Source organism: Alexandromys fortis, unplaced genomic scaffold (genome assembly GCF_014885135.2).
Source record: "Alexandromys fortis isolate MF-2015 unplaced genomic scaffold, M_Fortis_MF-2015_v1.1 scaffold_78, whole genome shotgun sequence".
Lineage (NCBI taxonomy): Eukaryota > Metazoa > Chordata > Mammalia > Rodentia > Cricetidae > Alexandromys > Alexandromys fortis.
Window position 1 is genome coordinate 4,905,690 of NW_026067977.1, and position 21,002 is coordinate 4,926,691.

General features: G+C 43.9%; 1 protein-coding gene across 5 annotated transcripts in view; it reads right to left on the reverse strand.

Moving 5' to 3' along the window:
* Positions 1 to 18,376, reverse strand: part of Hipk1 (homeodomain interacting protein kinase 1) — a 50,716-nt gene extending 32,340 nt beyond the window's left edge. For 3 of the 5 annotated variants that reach the window (XM_050157482.1, XM_050157483.1, XM_050157478.1), the window contains exons 1-2: positions 17,383 to 17,548; positions 5,249 to 6,326 (exon numbers count right to left, since the gene is read on the reverse strand). In XM_050157482.1, coding sequence (XP_050013439.1) covers positions 5,249 to 6,324 — 1,076 coding nt within the window. In that variant the 5' untranslated portion in view covers positions 6,325 to 6,326; positions 17,383 to 17,548. Of the gene's footprint in view, positions 1 to 5,248; positions 6,327 to 17,382; positions 17,549 to 17,793; positions 18,239 to 18,292 lie in introns of those variants that run through there. The other 2 variants (XM_050157481.1, XM_050157479.1) reach the window with 2 other exon arrangements.
* Positions 18,377 to 21,002: the final 2,626 nt, after the last annotated feature.

Below are 21,002 nucleotides of genomic sequence, written 5' to 3' on the forward strand. Positions count from 1 at the left end.
TCCAGGTAGCTTTGGAGCCCCTCCTGGAACTCGCCTTGTAAACCAGGCTGGCCTTGAACTCAGATCCACCTGAAAGCACAATTGTTTTTTGTTTTTGTTCCCCACCCCCCATGAAGACTGAACCCAGGGCCTTGCATTTGCTAGGCAACTGCTCTACCACCGAGTTACATCACCAACCAACCAAACTTGGCAGCATTTATTTCAATAGGAACATGCTTTTTGAAGTAATGCTCTCTCTCTCTAACAGTGGTTCTCAACTCGTGAGTCTCAACCCCTACAGGATTTGCATGTTAGATATCTGCATAAGAGATATTTATGATTCATAACAGTAGCAAGATTATAATTATGAAGTAGCAATAACATAATTTTTAAAAGTATATTTTAGCACCTGGAGGGACAGCCATGGGTGCTGGGAACTGAACTCTTATATTTTTGGTTGTGAGCCTAGCCTTTAACGGGCTGAGCCAGTCCTCCAGGCCACAACAACATAATTTTATGGCTGAGGGTCACTACCACATGAGGAATGGTATTTTTAGTCACAGCATTAAGACAGTTGAGAGCCATTGCCTTAGAGGATACAGCCCCATTCTTAAAGCATAAACACTAAAGGTACTAATTAAAATAGCCAAATGGCAGAAACAGCAGTCCCTGCACGTTCATTTCCCAATTTTGAAAAGCTCCTCCAAGGTCATAAAGCCCTAGTTCACTGGCACCCACTGCAAGCTGAGTACAAATCATTCTTTGGTTGTTTTCATGAACATTCAGTTTCTTTCTTCCCTTAGCTGAGGCACCAAACCTACTTATTTACTAGATTAGAGATGTTACATAAAGTCCGACTTCCTGCATCTGTGGCTCAGATTGAAACTGTAGTTTCACTGTTACAGGAAATTAGATTGTTTGTGTAGGATAAATTAAGCTATACTTTTCTTCTCTACAGTGTCCACCCATAAATAACAAAGTGATCTAAGCTTGAAACAAATGCTGGCTAGTTTGTATAGAAGAGCAAAGCCCTGCAGCTCAAGTGCGCCAGACCTCTGTCCCTAAAACTCCAGCCCCAAAGACAGCAGCTTTCAAACATTTCCACTGCCTGGATCCTTTAGCCATGCCTACGGCTAAGTGTGGCAAATTTCTGCCAAATGGTAGTATCTGGGTATGTTTAACATTGGGACAAAGCAATGTAAACTTAAGAGTGATAAGAAGGCTGGATTTGAAGGCAGCTTCCCCGGTTAAAGGTTTGCAAAAGACAAAAAAGGAGGGGGTGGCAACAAAGAGATATGAGGATGCACAAGGCCCACTGAGGACAAAACCAGGGATGAGGGAGGGCTGCCTGCACAGCTCTTCTTCCTGCTCATGCTCGTATCAAGTATTACTATGAGACAACACAGCACACAGGGGGATCCTAGGCCGAGCCACAAGCCCTGGATGCTGAGCTGCTCGCAGTGATGGCGTGGGAACAGAAGACACTTAAGAAGTACGCTTACTTCCCCTTGAAATTATTCTTAAAGCCAACAACCAAATTCATAAGTAGCTTTTTCTTTTAAGATTTATTTATTTATTATGTATACAGTATTCTCAGTACTCTGTCTGCATGTATGCCTGCATGCCAGAAGAGGGCACCAGACCCCATTACAGATGGTTGTGAGCCACCATGTGGTTGCTGGGAATTGAACTCAGGACCTTTGGAAGAACAGGCAGTGCTCTTAACCACTGAGCCATCTCTCCAGCCCCAATAAGTAGCTTTGTAGAATACTTTAAAACTTAGAAAACCTTAATTTTTTATAAGATCAAAACCAAAAGGAAAAAGAATACAGATTTAGTAGCCTAATACTAAAAATCAATCACTTTTAGTCTCTATGTAAAGATCCTATCAAAATGATTTCATAAAATATCCTGCATCCCCTTTTGTTCTGCCGTTTTGTTTTAAAACCGCCTGGCTATCTCTGAGAGGGCGCACAAACGGTTAATGAACACCTGCACACCAAAGACCGGCTCAAAGCTGAAGCTCCTGCCTGAGCGGCTGGGCTCTCACCTCCGGGCCTCAGAGAATGGGAAGTGGGGCAGGAAGCTCTCCAGCACACCTGTAAGCACGTGGTGCTTTTGTACTGTATGGGGGAGGGGTGCTCAAAGGGGAGTATCAGAAGCAAATGCAGTTGGAGCCTAAATCTCCCAAGTCATAAATAAGTAAACTGAAGTGAAAAGTTTCCACATCAGCCTGGGCTGCAGGAGCAGGATGACACTGGGAACCACAGCCCTGCGAGCTCCTTTGCCTCATTTCAAGCAAAACATGTCATAGTTTTATAAAACCATAAAGATGTTTAAAAGTGAGGATAGATTAAAAGACTACCACTAAGCTGTCAGTACTGCACTACCCAAAAGAATCTGCAATGGCAATGTTATTTTTATTAAATCCTGTGACTGGAAGGAAAAAATAGAAAAATCTATCCTATAGACCAGTGATTCTCAATCTCCCTAATGTTGTGACCCTTTAATATGGTTTCTCATGTTGTGGTGACCCCCAACCATTAAATTATTTTCACTGCTATTTCACAACTGTAATTTTGCTACTGTTATAATATAAATTTCTGATATGCAGGATATCTGATATATGACCCCAGTGAAAGGCTCATTCGACCACCCAAGCGGTCATGCCCCACAGGTTGAGAACCACTGCTTAGATAGACATACAGAAATTAACAGTATGGGACACAGAAATAAACTCTTAAATATATGGTCGAATTAACTTGACAAAGATGCCAAGACCATTCACTGGGGGAACAGACAGTCTTTAGAGCAAAGGACCGTGTATGAAATAGTCACATGCAAAAGAATTAAATTAGGCATTACTTTAAACAATAAAAATTGAGCAAGGGAGCTGGGCAGTGTGGCACACGCCTTTAATCCCAGCACTCAGGAGGCAGAGGCAGGCGGACCTCTGTGAGTTCAGCCTGGTCTACAAAAACTAGTTCCAGGACAGGCTCCAAAGCTACAGAGAAACCCTGTCTCAAAAAACATAAACAAAAACAAAACAATAAAAATGAACAAGGGGTGGTAGCCCATGCCTGCAATCCAAGTATTCAGGAGGCTGAGCCAGGAAGGAGACTGCTGAGTTCAAAGCCAGCTTGAGCTACCAAGTGAGCGCCAGGTCAACCAGAGTTATATAGCAAAAACCTGTCACAAAAATAAATTAACTAGAACTGAAATAGATAAATGTAGGAGCTAAAAGTCTAAGATTTGTAGAAGAAAACAGGAGATAAACTGCACAATGATGGGTTTGTAATGCATGACACCTGAAGAATAGACAAGGTCAGAAGATTTGTGTATCAGACACCAGCAAGATTCAAAAGCTATAAGAGGATATAAGATATTTGCAAATCATATCAATAAAAGATATGATTTGCAAATATATATTTTTTAATTTCTAAAACATAACAAAATCAACTGAAAATCTGGGCAGAGGACATGAATTAAGTATCTCTCCAAAAAAGGTGTAAGGTATAAAATAAGGACATGAAAAATGTATCACTGATTAAAAAAACATAAATCAAAACTACCTGAGATACTACTTTATACCCATAAAGATAGCTATTTTAAAAATATATAGAAAATAACAAGTGTTGGAGGAAACATGAAGCAACTGGAACTTTCCTTCGCTGCTGGGAAGAATATAGGAGCACAGCCTCCATGCAAGTTAATAGCTTCTCAGAGCTACTCACAACTCCCTAAGATCTAGCAAGTCTACCCCAAGCCTACAACTGAAAAGCCTAAAAATATGAATTTAGAGACATGTACAGCAGTGTTCAAAGCAGCATCATTCACAAGAGCTGAAAGGTGATAACAACCCAAATGCCTATCAACAAATGGATAAACAAAATGTGGCGTATACATACAATGAGACATTTCTCAACAGAAGGAATGACATCCTTGCTGGGTGCTACAGAACAGATTAACCTCAAAACCATAAATCATTAAGACCTAGGGATGGAGCTAGAGAGATGACTCTGTGGTTAAGAGTACTGACTATTCTTCTAGAAGACCTGTGTTCAATTCCCAGTTCCTACAGGGCAGATCACACCCATCTGTAACTTCATTGCAGAGGACTGGATCTAGCTTCTGTGGGGACCAGGCACACTCTTGGTACACAGACATACATACTAACAACACCCATACACATAAAATAAACAAAATTCAAAGAAAACAGATAACAAATCTATTAATCCTAATAGGCAGATCACTGTGAGTTCAATTCCAGCCTGATCTACACAGCAAGTTCCAGGCCAAACAAGGTTATATAGTAAGACCTTGTCTCCCCTCCCAACCCCCGCAAAAAAAGACACACACACACTCCTAAGAGAATACACATAAATATGTATTTTATAGTTTCCTATTTCTGGTGTGGGGGGGGGCATTAAACTCAGCCTCATGCAGGCTAGGCAAGTCCTGTGTTTGAGCTACATACCCTAGTCCATGCTTCATTTCTTGACTGAATGGTTGTACAATCAATATGCTATTTATGTTACTAAATTAAGTATCAGATTCTTAAGATCAATAACTAGGTAAAATAAAGATCTAAGAAGAGCACATTTTTAAAGCCTTGGTTATAAAACACACAAAATTGTGTATACCAACATAAGTACTGTTACAAGAATTTAAAATAATAAAAGAGCTAAAGTTAATAAAATACGAATAAATAAAAAATAATAAAAGAGCCTTGTATAGAAGTACTACTCTAGAAAGATAAATCACTAACATACTTAGGTCAGGCTATCTTAGGATAACTAAATAAGTTCAAAATACTGTAGAGATGTTCAAACAGAAGATCACAGCAATCACCTAATAAGAATAAACTGCTGCTAGGTTACATCTAAAGGTGTTCCTAAGACATTTACATGCCAAGGTATGAACTAAAGAAACCCCTGCAGCATCTGCCCAGATGGATCATCTTGTACAGTCAGTCCTTCAAGTGGGAAAAGTCGGGTGTAATGGCAGTCAGGAATGAGGCAGAAACTAGCACAATTCAGCTAGCAACAACCTTCAGAATGAAATTTGAGCTCATTTTGCTAGTACTAAAGAGGATGTCGGCAAGAAAAGCACGTTACTTATAGGAATGCCACATATACATGTAAGGAGCTAAAACAAACCCTGCTCCCATCTTGGAATCTAGAAATAAGTAGACTCCTGGGTAGTATAGTTAGATTTCTATGCTATGCATGTTAAACATGAGGACAGTTCTTCAGGATTTTGCACTTGCCTGTAGTAGCGTGACTGCAGGTAGGTTGAACACACAGCTTTGGAAACGTGACTAGCAGAACCAAAGTCAATGACCTTCACTCGGTAGGGCTGGCGAACTGGATCAACCAGCATTATGTTTTCAGGTTTGAGGTCAGCATGAATGAGACCCAGACTCTTCAGCTTCATCAAGGCTGTGGCCACCTGCTGCAAGATTGGCCTGATGTACTTGAGTGGCAGCGGGCTGAACTTGTTCTGCTTTAGAAAATCATACAAGTTCTGCTCCAACATCTCAAACACAAGGCAGGTGTGATTCTTGTGCTGGAAACACTCGTAAGAACGGACAAAATTATACTCATCAGCATTCTCACTGCTTAGGCGGGAAAGGATGCTCACTTCAATCTGCCCTTGTCTGGCATAGGACGGGTGGTTCTTCAAGATCTTAATCGCCACAATTTCCTTGGTGCTCCGCTTCCAGCACTTTGCCACCTGTCCAAATGTCCCCCGGCCTAGGAACTCCAAGACTTCATAGCTGTTGGTCATAGAGCAAAGGATCTCATGCTGGACCAGCTGGTAATCCCCTTCTCCGCTAGAACTACTACTCTTCGTGGTCACAGCGGTGGTCGTGGCAGCAGCACCCACCACAGTTCTGTTTTGCAGCATGAGAGGGGGATGTTCTTCTATGATCTGCACACTACCGTTGCTGTCGACTTCCTCACTTTTTCTTTTCAATCCACATTTTTGATATGGCTCAAGCAAAGAAACGTTGCTCCTGTGCGTCAGGGTCTGGCTGCTTTGGAAGGTTGCCGTGGCGGCACTGCCTGAGCTATCAGCAGCTGTCACCACAATATGCTCCACTGCGGGAGCTGGGAGGAGGAGGCCCTGGTCGTAAGCAGGAATACTGAAATTCGCTACCTGGTGAGAGGAGCTGGCTTGCCCTTGTGTGGCTGGGAGGGTTTTGCTGTGGGTATAATATTTGTCGTTGCTGCTCTGTCCTGAAACATCCCAGCCAGAGGGCTCTATTTTCAGTTTCTTCGCACTGCAGAAGGCACTCGACGACACTGATGGGGGGGAAAACACCTGCAGCTGTGATGCCATACCTACGTGGAAAGAAAGCAAGAATGAGACCACAAGGGTTCGCGATGCAAAGCTTACCACCAGCATATTGTAGCTGATAAAAGACTGAAACCGCGCTGTTTCCCGCCTCCCAAAGGCTAATTCAGTCCTAACCGACATTCACAGATACAGGTCCATTCCTCTGCACAAGCCACACATAAAATAGTGTTCTGCTCTCCAGCCCTGGAGAGACCGCCACCAACCAGAAGTCACCCAGGTCGACAAGGCAAGAGGACTTTGTACAGAAAGCTATCCTTAAACAGGGTCAGGAGGTAAGACAGCTCAGTGGACAAAGGCAAGTGCAGGCAATGTGAGCTTTCTTCCAAGATGCTCACGGAGAAAGGAGACAGGTGACTCCCACAAGTTGTCCTCTGACCTCCACGGTCTGAAGATGACATACACAGACACATCCATGCACATCATGTACATGAAATCATGCTGGACTACACAGGGAGATGGAGTCAGACAAGGGAGAGAGACAAAGCGAGAAGGAGAAAGGAGAGAGAAATGTAAAGATAAGGGGAGAGGAAATAAGTCAGGCCGTCCTGAATTTCCCGCAGACATCTAAAGTTCAGTAAGCCCCCCAAAGCTATTTTTTAAGAATAAAGTCCAAACTCTTAGCATAGAACACATGCTATGTCATCTTCATCTGCTCTCTTCTCACCAGCTGGGCCTTCCCTTCAGAGGCCTTGGGGCTCTACAGCAAACTCCTTTCCTAGTTCTACACTTTCCCTCTTTATAACCCAAAATGTCATCTTAAAAAAAAAAACAACTAACATTTCTATTTCAAATGGAGACCCCTCTCTCTCCTCCTTCTCTTCTACCCCTCCCACCAAATCTATACATTTGATCCAAATGCCCACTTAACTATAAGACACCTCAAGTTCAACATGTCCAAAATCCAACTTGACAGGCCTCACTCCACTCTCAATTTCCTATCCCAGTTATGGTACGGCACCAAACAGCTCCCGACTCAAGCCAAGAATCGGGGAGCAAAGAGCCTTGGCTTCCTCATCTCTATAATGGTAACAGCACAGCCATGTCCAGAGCTCTTCTGAGAATTGGGTATTAAGGCAGGGAAAGCAGTGGCTCCTGACACACTCATTACATGCATGCACGCCTCTCCCTGTCTTCACAAACCACTACCTGTCTGATCTGTACCTAACTACAGTTCAAGTCAGCATTCTAGTTCACAGTGCAAACAGCCTCCAAAGAACTGCCTCAAGCACACTCAATTCCAAAGAACTGCTTTTATTTGTTGTTGGGGTTGTTTGTTGTTTTGGTTGAGACAGGACCTTTAGTATCCAATCTACCCTCGAGCTTGCTACGTAGCTCCCAGCATTCTGTTCTGTTTACTCCGCCTAACTAAATTCTGCCCTATCAGATGGGCCAAGGCAGTTTTTTTATTAGCCAATGACCTTCCTCCATCAACCAAGGGGCTAGCAAGATGGCTCGACCAGTAGGTGTTTACCATGCAAGCATGAGGACCTGAGTTTTTAGATCCCTTGCACCCACATAAAAGCCAAGCACAGCAGTATGCACCTATAATCCCAACACTGGGGAGATGGATTCCTAAGGCTTGGTGGCCATCCAGTCTGGCTGAATCAATAAGCTCCAAGTTCAGTGAGAGACCCTGTCTCAAAAAAGGATGGAGAGCAATTGAGAAAGATATGACATTAGCCTGTAGCCTACACACACACATTCACACACCCTGTTCCTGCAAACATACTCACATGTCCACAGACTCAAAAGCCTCACCAAAAAATTCTCAAAATGTTCTTGCTGACCAGCTTCCCTACTTTGATCCATCTCCCCCTGCCTCTGCCTCCTAAGGGCTGAGACTACAGGCTTATGCTCATCAGTTCCTGTAAGGCTCTCAACATCAGCTTCTAATACAAACCTCTTCTCTCCCTCAGCATGCACACACACATCCCTTTGTCCCTTCCATTATGAAGTTGCTGTTCTTCTCCTATAATTTTAAATTATTTACTGTCACATCCCTGCCCACAGTATAAATTCCATGAGGACAGGTACCATCTGTTTTCTTCCTCACTTCTATCACCCAGCCCCTTCCAGAATCTGTTAATGCAACACAACATTTGCTGGAAGAAAGACTTGACCCTACCAATTCATTATCTACAACTCACTAACACTAAGACATAAACTGTAGTACTTACAAATGCTTTGGCTTTGGTTTTGTTTTCTTTACATGTCCTTCTCTTTTGTTTGCATGGTTCTTAAGATATGGGTGAAGTCTCCACTCCAACCCCCATAGTACAATTTTACAAGTCACAAGAAAATAAACATATGATTAGAAAGGAAGGAAACATGACAACAGATGTTACAGAACATGGAAAAGCATTTTGTAGGGGCTGGAGTGGAGGTCAGAGATTGTGTCTGCCTAGAATTCACAGGGCCTTGGATTTGATCCCTGGCACTGATTTAAATGAAAGAGGGAGGAGAGAAATACATGGACTTTTTTGTGCCTGATTACAACTTAGAACTATCTGCACTGTAGTCAGCTGCAAAGAAGAAATGTATCTTCAACCTTCAATTTCTAAAATGCGGTTTGGCTTTACTTTAAGCAAGTTTCCATAATTTATATGAACCTCAAGGAGAAAAAAAGTACAAATTAAAAGCTAAGGCCAGTGCACTTCAACTTAGGAGGTCATGTATATACAAAGTATTTTGGCCTACCTACATCACCAATGTAAAACCAAGTTAATAAAAGTCTTGGGGCTGGAGAGATGGCTCAGTGGTTAAGAGCACTGGCTGCTCTTCAAGAGGACCTGGGTTCAATTCCCAGCACCCACATAGGGGCTTACAACTGTCTCTAACTCGCTCCAGAGGATCTGGCACCTTCACACAGACATACATGCAGGCAAACACCAATGCACATAAAAATGATAAATCTTTAAAAAAAAAATTCTAAAAGAAAACAAAACTGAATTTGGAGTTCCTTTACAAATTTTGCCTATTAAAATAAATACAAAGTATTACTTGCCATCATAAAATTGAGCCAAACTTAAAAAGAAATAAATGTTCCAAATTTGCTTTCCCTATTGAAATATAAATTTAACAATTCATCCAAAAACATGGAGCACGATATTTGTGTAGTTAAAAGTCGTAAAAAAAAGTTTTATTATAAAATGTACAGTTTGAAGCCACTGTAAAGGACAAGGGGTCGTGGGCCAGTGGTGGCACACTTGTATTAGCACTTGAGATGGTAGAGCAGAGGGGTCAGAAGCTCAAGGCTAGCCTTAGCTAAGTGGGAGACTAGCCTAGGCTTTATGACCCTACCTCACAAAACCCAAAATCAAAAGACAAGGTCATAAAGTAATATCAGAATTTATGAAATACCCATTTGTTTATTGCCTGAGTTTTAAGACAGTTTCTTACTGAGTCCAAGCTAGCCTCAAACTTAACTATTTAGTTGAAGATGACCTTGAACCCCTCCTTCCTCCTCCCTCGCTCTTCTGAGGCATGCACTACCACTCTGGGCCACTGTTTTTTTTGTAGCCTTCATTACCAGATACTCTTTAAAAACACTACATTTGCCAGAGTGATGTTACTGCCAACTTTTGACCTATAACAAAATAACAAATACTAATGACTTCAAATTTTCACTCAACATTACTCGACCCCACCCCTCAAAAAAGAGAGGAAAGAAAACATGTCCTAGGACATTTTGAATATAACATACTCAGAAAAACAAACCTAGTCCATGCAAAGGACAAAAACAAGCAGGATTTCACTAGTCTTTCTCACACATACATATTTAGCACCAGGATTCTTCATGTGGCTGACACTCACTCAGACCTCAGTAACAAGGTGAGAAGAAAACACAGAATCAAAATGGCCTAGAAAAACTAACAGTTATTTATAAATCCACTCTGAAATAAGGCTTAAAAAGGCCATTTCTAGACACAGATACTGTCCTACAAATCTGCCTTTGCAAATGGGGATCAATTATTTTCCTAGGCAAGACTTGTCAAACAAAAATATGGGGCAGAATTAATGACTGTATTTTACTGTATATAATGCTCTGCTAAAGAAATCACAAATCTTTTCAGGATAAATGAAGATAGCTTCCGATAAATCAAATATTTCTGACTTCCTGAAACATTTCACCTCTTGGCTCCAGCAATGAACAAAGTTTTTTATTTCAAAATTCACTTTCCAAAGACGTGACACAACAAATTTGCTCCCCACAATAATCCCAAAGTAGAACTAAGAGGCAAAGACTGTTTAGTACTTGTATCTACTGCTCACCAATGGTGCCCTGCTGGAGTTAAAGGCTTTCAAATGCACTCTGTAAGAGCATCTTACTCCCTGGCATGTACTGCACACCGCTTTCACCACAGGCAGGTGACCCTGCAGCAATTGAAACACAACACTGCATGGAATGGTTGGGACCACAGGCGAGATAATCATTTTCCAAGTTTTTGTCTCACTGCGTAGCCCTGGCTGTCCTGAGACTTGCTCTGTAGACCAAACTAGCCTCTGAGATCCCCCTGCCTCTGCTTCTCAAGTGCTGGGATTAGAGGCGTACATAACTTCCATGTTCCCCCCAATGTACCTATAACAAATTCGGGTTTTCAGTGCCATCTTTCTTCTCTGACACAATCTAACAACCGATTACCTAAATAACTAAAACCAATAAATACTTTATTTTGAGTTCTCCCATGTATCTGTCCTGGATGCAGAATGTATATTCTCCAATATACATTCTGACATACATTCTTATCAATAGATTAGATAAGTAAAAGAACATGCTTTATTTATTATTTCTGTTATTAGTGAGTGTGATGTGAGATCAGAAAACAACTCTGTGGAACCCGTTTCTCCTTCCGCCCAGGTGGCCAGGCATGGACAACACGCACCTTCACCGCTGACCGTCTTCCCGGCCCAAGAGTACATGTTTGGTAAAAGTAAAACAAGCTCTAGGGAGGTGGCTCGGGGAATAGTGTACACTCATGAGGACCGGAGTTCAGATCCCTAGCACCCACATAAAAGTTAGGTGCTGGGTACACGCCGCTGCTAGAGGGCAGAAACTGGTGGATCCTTGGAGCTCTTTGCCCAATTTTCAAGCTCCAGGTTCAGTGAGAGATGACACTGTCTCAAAAATAAAACGGCTACCAGTAAATGGGGACACGTAACACCAACCTGGTCTCCACACTGGCATACATGGATGTGTTCACATACACATATAAATGTAAAATAAAAATTTGAGAAAATTCTTTCGCCAGAAACCTAATCTTTCTACTCCACTCAAGTTTTCTCCAGTCCTCTTGCACTAGTTACTTAAAACTTAAATTCTGAACTATTTACTTAAACAGCCTGCCTCGTCTCCCCAAATTGTACTTGTAAGCACCCTGCCCGCGCTCATCTTTCCCAATTCACTCTTCACCTCCTAGCTGAAGCTTGCTTTAGAAATGTACATCTGGAAAAACAATATACATCCCCCCGCCCCCACCCCATCTAAACCTTCAGGAAGAGCCCAAAGCCCCAGTGTTTATCAGCAGACCTTACAGAGTCTGGCCTAGGGTTACTTTTACAGACTTGGTTTACCCACTCCTTTCCCAGGACACTCAGGCCCTGACCTCTCCAGTCCAAGTTCCTTCATATACAATGTGCTTTTCTCAACTGAACTTCATTTCCTTTCTTAGCCTTTTCTTTCTCTAACATCTATGTGTCCTAGGCCCCATTTAAATCTCACTTCAGTGTGTTAGAGCTTGTTGATTTTTATTTAAAAAAAAAATCTACTTTCTCCTTTATTAGACGCAAGACTAGACTATGTTGAACAGTCTTCCTCGCCAGCAGAGAACAATGAGTGGATAAGATTTGCAGAGCCCCGAGCTTCTACCCTGAGACAACATCCAAGCGATGGCAGAGTAAGATGGAAGCATGGGTTTGAAGTGTCCACGGAGCAGGGAGCAGACTACTAACCTGGAACACCACTTTGACACAGAACATTGACTTTAGGCTGTTACATAAAACAGAAACATTTTTCCTTCTACTAAATTATTTAATCAGACAAAAATACTCAGAAGTCTTCCCTAGGGCTACTTTATAGTAGGTCAGGCTCCTGATAAATACTCCCAAAGCACACGCTACTTTCTTTACAGTTACAATTGCTTAATTTAGTCCCTTAACAAACACGTACTGAGAACCTGATGCCTGCCTGCCAGAAACTGTTCTAGACACAACAGACACAGTGGTATTAAAGATAGGTATGGTCTTTTATCTCTTAGAGCTTATATCCAGCTGGGCATTGTTTGTTCTTTCTCCCATACCACCCCTTCTCTCTCTACACACTCACAAAGAAAGAGAAATGCAATTAATGTACAGAGAGAGAGAGAGAGACAGAGAGACAGAGAGACAGACAGACAGACAGAGACAGAGACAGAGAGAAGAGAGAGACAGAGAGAGAGAAATGCAAATAGTGGTAAGCTATGAAGAAAACACAATATAATAGAGATGGCATCAGGAAAAGCCTTGCATGGTATTGGTATTAAAGCCTTGTGTGATGCTGGCAATTGAACTGAGATCCAAACGACAGGGAAGACTAGAGAAAGCAAATGTAGGACCCAAAGAGCAAAGTAGGGACAGTTCACATAACTTAGAGACCACTCTGGAGTTTAAGTATCACTATTTAGACTTATTTATTTAAAAGTTGACTCCGGAGCCGGGGCGGTGGTGGCGCACACCTTTAATCCCAGCACTCGGGAGGCAGAGGCAGGCGGATCTCTGTGAGTTCAAGACCAGCCTGGTCTACAGAGCTAGTTCCAGGACAGGCTCCAAAGCCACAGAGAAACCCTGTCTCAAAAAACAAAAAAAAAAAAAAAAAAAAAAAAAAAAAAAAAAAGTTGACTCCGGAGATGAGGGGAAGGGTTAGACAGGTGGCTCCATGGTTGGCTCGCTTGTTGCTCTGGCAGGCGACCCAGGGTTCAGTTCTCAGCTCTCACATGGCGGCTCACAAACATGCAACTCCAGTGTATGGAGCTGACACTCTCTTCTGATCTCAGATACTAGGCACACAAGTGGTACACATACACATTCAAGCAAAATACTGATATACATAAAATTAATAAACCTAAGAAACAAAGTATTTTAAAGCCGACTAGTAGTGGTTCAGCAACATAACTGAGCAGATACAAGCATTTGGTACCTGAGCTTAATCCCCAAAACTACAGTAGAGGAGAACTGTCCTGACATGTGTGTATGTTGTGTGTGTGTGTGTGCGTGTGTGCATGTACATGATTTAAAAAATAAAAGCCAGCTTCTTTTCTCAAGTTTACATTCTGTAAGGATGATCCTTAACATCAGGGTAGTGAGACATCACAGTTTTCCTCTCTTTTCTGTTATCACTAGCACCCATTATAATGGCTGGCATACAGTATGTGCCAAGTATTTCCTAGCATGACTGACTATAAAGACATCACACTATTGTTCCATACATAAATGTAGGGGAATCTCAGAAATAATTACGACTGAATTAGAGAAATACATGATGTGACAGAAATTACAGTCTTTTGTCTGTAATAATATATTACTGTTCTAAGCATAGTAACACTGAAGTAAAAAAGTAAGCTTGAAACCCTAATGAACAACATTTGAATCAAAGTTTGCCACCCCCTTGGCAGTACTTCCTCCTTCATATGGGACTGTGTATGACAAACCAGTTTCCCAACTGGTATTGCAAAACAGGGTGTGGGAAAGGTGATGTTAGCTGCCAGGAGATCATCTACAACTCTGTGTACCTTCAGCCATTTAAAAAAATGCCCTGACAAGTTCTGACAAACTAGCAAGCTAAAGGAGGCTTTCCTTGCTGGGCGGTGGTGGCGCACACCTTTAATCCCAGCACTTGGGCGGCAGAGGCAGGCGGATCTCTGTGAGTTCGAGGCCAGCCTGGTCTACAGGAGCTAGTTCCAGGACAGGCACCAAAGCTACAGAGAAACCCTGTCTCAAAAAACAAAAGCAAAACAAAACAAAAGGATGCTTTCCTCCTAGGTAGGATGTTTCCCCCAGTTTCAATATCTGCTTAGACTGGTTCTGCATAACAAATCTATTGCAACAGAACAAAAGAAAATAGGTCCTTTGTGTTAGAAATGTGAATTATTTTATATTTATCAGAGATAATCAACAAGATTTATAAAGTTTGATAAAGAAAACAACAGCACAAAGAGTTCCCAACATAAGAACAAAGTAGAAGATCACTATAAAACACAAACACCACCAAGTGAGGGCCCAGTTCAGATCAGCCAGCAAAGATGAAAAGGAAGGAGGGCTTAAGTAAGGTAACAATGGCTTGGCAGATGGAAGGAGATGAGGCTGTTTCAAGAATAATGGGGTGCCTTTTGCCAGGATCCAGGGGCTATGGAAAAATGAGGAACTGTGTAGAGGAAGGAAATATATTTGACTGGAGAAGCAGAAAGAAAGAGAAAAGAAAGTACTGGACTTTTATAGCTAACAGACTTTAAAAAGAATCTTTCTAACATCCTCTAATTCTAATATGGAAAAAAAGAAACTCAAGAAGGCCAAGTAAGTTTTACACAAAGCTAATGAGCAAAATGCTGGCAAAGAATTCAGGTCTCCTGGTTCCTTTTCATTAAGCAGCAAGGAAAACATGGTGCCAGGTGACTTTAGAAATAGAACGTCTTATTCAATAACCTCAGAAGGCTGCTGAAGTAATATGCACCCTAAAAGGAAAAGGAAACTATAAAAGGCACTAGAGGGCCTGCAAAATGGCTCAGTGGGTAGAGGCACTTGCTACTAAGCCTGAAAACATGACAGAAAACCAATTCCTGCAATGTGTCCTCTCCTGCACACACTGAATAAATACATGTGACAAAGTATGTACTACAGGAATACATTATAATACACTAGCTGAATTTCTACAATAAAAAAAGGACAAAAGGCAAAATCAAAGGCAAAAATAGACCCACACCAGGCACCATGAAGTTTCAGCGATGCTAACTCAGAACCATCCTTTCACGTCAGGAGTGTGAGGTCAGCCTGGTCAACAAAGCATTAGTAACAAACAAAAAGAAGAAAATAATTTTAATAACCAGTGTGCAAAACAACATGAATTACAAGGGAAGAAACTGAAGAGGAACTAGTAGGGAAAGGCCTAACCAAACATAGACGGTTGTCACACAGTCCAGAAAAGGGCAGCTGACAGACCAGACTGCTCAGGCTTACAAAATTATTCAAATTACGAAAGGCCCAGTTAAAATACATAACCAACAAGCTGCACAAGTTCCAAATCTAAGAAGTTCGCAGGCAGGTCTGGCTCACTGATTTCTACCAACAAACCACTGGTGGATCGGTGGATCTGGGCTTATAAAAACAAAAACAAAGGAGGAAAGAATTCTGTTTTCCAGAGAAATGTGAACTTTGACTTATTTTTTTTGTTCAGGAGGAAGATCTGGTTTGATTTTAAATCTAATTACCAATCAGCTTGGTCTAAAATCTGTAAAATATAATACAATGTCCAGAGATCAACTGGCCATGAGACTATCACAAACCAGAGCTGGCACACAGACAAGATCGCAGTCACCGTTTCTGTCAGATGCTTTACCAGTTTGGAAGCCTCCAGCTTCTATCTCAAACACTTCAACAAAATACCCTTGAAGCTGAGAAGCTATCTTAAAGCCTTCATCAAATGGTAACAACCGACGCCTAAGGAAATCGCATGCAAATACCCAAAATAACCAGCTGAATAACAATGATTAGGTAAAATCAGTTAAGTTTGTGTTTTACAGAAAGCTTTAGGTTTTTAAATGGAAAAAGAAAAGCTGACAAAGGTTTGCATTCTCTCTAATCTTAAGAACAACAAAAAATCTTACAGACCACGAATCAAAAATAGCTTTATACAAACAAGAGCAAAATTGTAGGTTCTGCTAAGGACATCAGCCGCTTAAATTAACCCCACTTCATCTAGAGCAGGAAGCCATACTGCTGTTTTCAGAGTTACTAAGAAACAAGATAAAAAGGGCGGTCTCCGGCAGGAGAATCTACTCTTGAAACTAGAATGTGGCCGCATCACACTACTGAGACTTCTCAGTGTCACTAACTAGACAAGAATGAGCATCTTAAGATGAGTATCCACGACCGAGTCAGTGGTTACATAAAGATTTACTTACTGGAGCTTGGGGTTGTCCACCCCACCCCCCTTCGATTCCCAGTACCCATCCCCAAACAGGAAAGAAAGCTCGCCCAGCATAAACACACAGGCCATTGCTCATGGTTCGTCACCACAACAAACTGGAGGTTAGACCGACGCTCCTGGAGACCAAGTTTCAGGTCTCAGGTGCCAAGCACAAAGGGGGCTCTTCCCCACAGAGCTGTTTATAGCGCGGGCCCTACCCAAGTCATTTTGGTTGTTTCCACCTTTTCCTTTAACCGTTTGGGGTTTTTGTTGGTTTGGCTTTGAAAGTAACGACAGGCTGCAAAAGTTTCTTTTGAAAAAGACCTCTAGCTTTGTCTTGGGGGAAAAAAAAAAAACACATCTGAGTGGCTGGTCCCCACAGAGCCTCAACACCATCACAAACTACAAACTCAACGATTACAGAACGTGAGCGAAGAGAACAGAAAAGCTTCCACACCAACCCGACCATCACAATGTTCTCTAGACACGGCTTCCCGGTCCCCCAAAGCACAAATACGCCCGAACTAGAGCGACAGGCAGTGGGGTGACATGCACACGCACAAGCTTCTCATAGGGACCTGCCACCGCAGCCAGGGGTAGGGGCGGGGAACCGGAGGGTGGGGAGCCGCCAGACAGGCCCCTGTCACCTGAGGACAACAGCAAGCTCGGGAGGGAGGTGGCAGGAGGCAGGGGGAGTTTCCCGGGCACACGGTCGCGTCCCGCCGCTCGCGACCAGGCAGCGGGACGCGGCTCCCGGGGCCGCGCGGGGCCTGCCCAGAGAGGCTCCCGGTGCAAGCCGGCCGCCCCCGGCAGCCCGCTCGGCGCCACCTCGGGGCGCCCACCCCAGGGCGCCCGGACCCCATCCATCCTCGCCCGGCCTGACTCACCGCCGGTGGGTGTAGTTCTCAGCCGCGAGCCGGGGCCGCCGCGAGGAGGCGGCGGAGGAGACGCGATCCGGGGCCCCGCCGCCGGGTCATCATACCCCCCGCGCGAGCCGGCCCGGGCCCCGGCCCCCGCCCCCCGGAGCCGTCCCCGCGCCCGTCCCGCGGCCGGAGCCTCGCCAGCCTCCCGCCTGCCCCGCCGCCCGGCCCCTTCCCGCCGCCGCCGCCGCCGCCGCCGCCTCAGCGCCGCGCGCTCCCGCCTCGCCCTCCCGCTGCCGTCCGGGGCCACGGCCCGGCCCTTCGCTCCGCAGCCGCCGTTGTCGCCAGACCCGACAAATGGAGCCCCGAACGCCCGCCCTCATCCGGCCGGCCCCGCCTCGCCGGAACCATTCAGCCTCCTAGCGCCATGACACCTACTGAGGCGGAAGTGCGGAGGAGCGGGCCGGTCGGGATCATTGCTTCGTGCTGCGGGCCGCAGGAGCGGGTGGGCCTCCGTGGGGAGCCAGCGTGGACGGCGTGTGGGGACCGGATTCCCCGGCCCCCTCCGCTCAGCAGTCTCCGAGGTGGTTGACCGGCGTCTGGAGGCTGTCGGGTTTCCCCGCTGCTAGATGTCATCTCAGCCTATGTGACATCACCCCAAACCAGAGTGATTCCCCCCCACACACACACAGGCGTATCCTAGCGATTGGGCAGCGCGGGGAGACATAGACTACCTGAGAAGCCCCGAGGATGAAGAATTATCTCAGTTTAGGCTTCAGTGGTTCGCTGCCATGTCGAGTACTTTCTGGCAGCAGACGGGATCTGGACGCCTCCCTATACTGACTGAAGCGCTCCCATTGCGGTGTGAGAGGAAAGAAGAAAACAACTAATCCGAACTCAGCTCCTAAATGCATGCAGTAAACGAAAATGTTCTTACCTCCACAGACGGTAGAGAGGCAGAGGACTCAGGAAACAGCGCGCTGGGCACAATGTTCTAAGAAAACGGACACTGAAACCCAGTTTTCAGGGTTATCTTAATACACAGTTGCCAACTCAGCCTCAAGCGATGTCGTAGGCCTTGAGATATGCCTTCTGCCGTGTAAAATGTTGACGCCTGAAATGGGGAACATTTTTAGAGGCTAGTATTTATGAGAGTAGGGTGTGATGGTTCCTGCCTTTAATTCGAGGATTCAAGAGGCAGAACAGGTGGATCTGTGAGTTGAAGGCCAGCTTGGTCTACAAAGTAAGGTTAGGGGAGAATCCACGTGTCCCATCTCACAGATTACTAAAGTCAGTGACTGGCTGCCACAGCAACCATGGATATTTAATTTACATGTTCTCTCTGCGGAGGGGAGCAGACTTCGGAAGCCTTTCTGTTATGTTTCTGACACCTCACTTACTATATACATCCTTGATTTCTTTGAATTCACCTCACAAAATTTTTCTAGACTATCCTATAATACCTTTTAAGGAAAGTCATTTGACTTTCTCTTCTTACCACTGGAACAGGGAAGTTCATTTCCCTGGAGAGCCAGGGTTAGCAAAAGCATTCAGTCCCACAGGGCAGGTTTGTTTGCTCATTCTCACAGAAACTTCCTTCTCGACTGTTTAGAGAACATGAAGTCCCCACGTTGGCCTGGCCCTGGAAATATCAATACACAAGAATGAATGAGCATGCCTGCTTAGTGAGCCAAGAAAAAGGCAGAAACTTGAGGCTGGGGTTGAACAGATCCTGCTTTAAAAGCAGGCTTTAGTCATGAATTGCGTATTTTGCCATATTTCACCAGAACTCCATGACCGGCTCCTAATTTACTCTCTTGTTATGTCCCTTCTGTGTGTAAAACGTCTCCGATTTTACCTGTAGAGAGCCTTTTCTGACTGACTCCCAGGTCTGATCTAGCACCGTCATCTGCCTGCTATTTGTGCCTTTGTTACATTAATTACTCTCTATTTCCACTGTTCTTAACTCTTTTCCTCAATCTGTCACATTCTTCAGGGAACTTTTGTTTGCTTTTTTTTTTTTTTTTTTTTTTTTTTTTTGGTTTTTGTTTTTTCGAGACAGGGATTCTCTATGTAATCATGGCTATCCTGGAACTCTGTAAACAAGGCTGGCCTCGACTCCCTCTGCCTCCCAAGTGCTGGGATTAAAGGTGTGTGTCACTACAACCCAGCTTCCAGGATTTGTTTTGTTTTGTTTTGTTTGTTTGTTTTCTGATCTTCAGGGAACTTTTCAAAGTCTAGTATTTTCCTTGCTAATGTTATTCGCTCATTCATCCAACAAACTGCTTCATGCCAGACACTCCCTAGACACAGGTGAAAGATGAGTAAGATACAGTCTTTTCCCTCCCAGAGTTTGCAGTTTAGTGAGGAAAAATGAATACAAATACACATGACTTGAATAATGGAGTCAGAGAGCACCACCAGAGAAGACCATATTCGAGCATGCACTAGTCAACAAAGCTCCAAGTTTGGTGCAGCGACAAGTCAGTAACCGATTCACCAAATCTCTAGAGTTAGGGTAACTGCTGTGTGCCAGACGTGCTAGAAACCAAAGATGAACCGGCACAGCCTATGCACTGATGGAGCTTGCAGTTTACAGCTCCTCTCGCTGGTGCCAGGTTAGTAAACAGGGAGGCTCACATTTTGAAAATTAATGAAGAGGCTTAATCAGAGGACTAATAAGGAAGAAGTGGGAGTGGGGAAGACAGCTGGCTGGAGTGGAAGAAAACCGGAGAGGGGCAGATGAAGTACTCCCTCCCGGACAAGGGCAGAGCAGCTGGAAAAGGAGATGGGGCTATGAGAAGCTGGAAGGGCAAAGCAGAGTCTGAACTCACTTGCAGCCAAACCTAGTGGCACAGGCCTGCAGTCCCAGCCCTTGGGAGGAACAGGCTGGAAGATGAATTCAAGGCCAGCCTGGACTACAGCCTTGGACCTTGTCTCTATTATTTTTTTTCTTTCTTTTGCTTTGGATCCTGTCCTGGAACTCACTCCTGGAACCAGGCTGTGCTTGAACTCAGTGATCACTGCCTCCCAAGAGCTGGGAATAAAGGTGTGTGCCACACCGCCTGGCTCGAGTAACTTTTTAAAGCACCTTTTCCAGGAGGCAGAGACAAACTAATCTCTATGACTTTGAGGTCAACCTGGTAGAAATAGAACGATCCAAGCTACCTAGAGATACACAGTGATATCCAGTCTTAAAAAAAAAAATACCTTGGTGTTTTAAGATTATCAAATTCTATTTAATAGACTGGGTAGCTAGGGGTACGAGGGATATTTGACTCCAAGAAGGCATTCGGAGATTCGTGTACCTTTCAACCAGATTCTTTAGCTTTGTTATTTTTTAGAGCCTTTCATTTCTCCACCTAATCCTTTATCTGAGCACAAAAAAAGGAAAGGAAGAATGTGGACTGTAAGGATTTAAATTTTTTTTTAAAAAAAAGATTCATTTGGAACTGAGTGTAGTAGTGCAAGCCTTTAAACCCAGCGCTCAGGAAGCAGAGGCAAATGATTTCTGTGAGTGCTTTTTTCCTGGGTGTCTATATGTGCACCACATGGCCTCAGAAGTCAGAACATGATGTTAGAGCCCCAGGAACTGCAGTTACATGGTTGTGAGCCACCATGTGAGTGCTGGGGCCAGAACCCAGGTC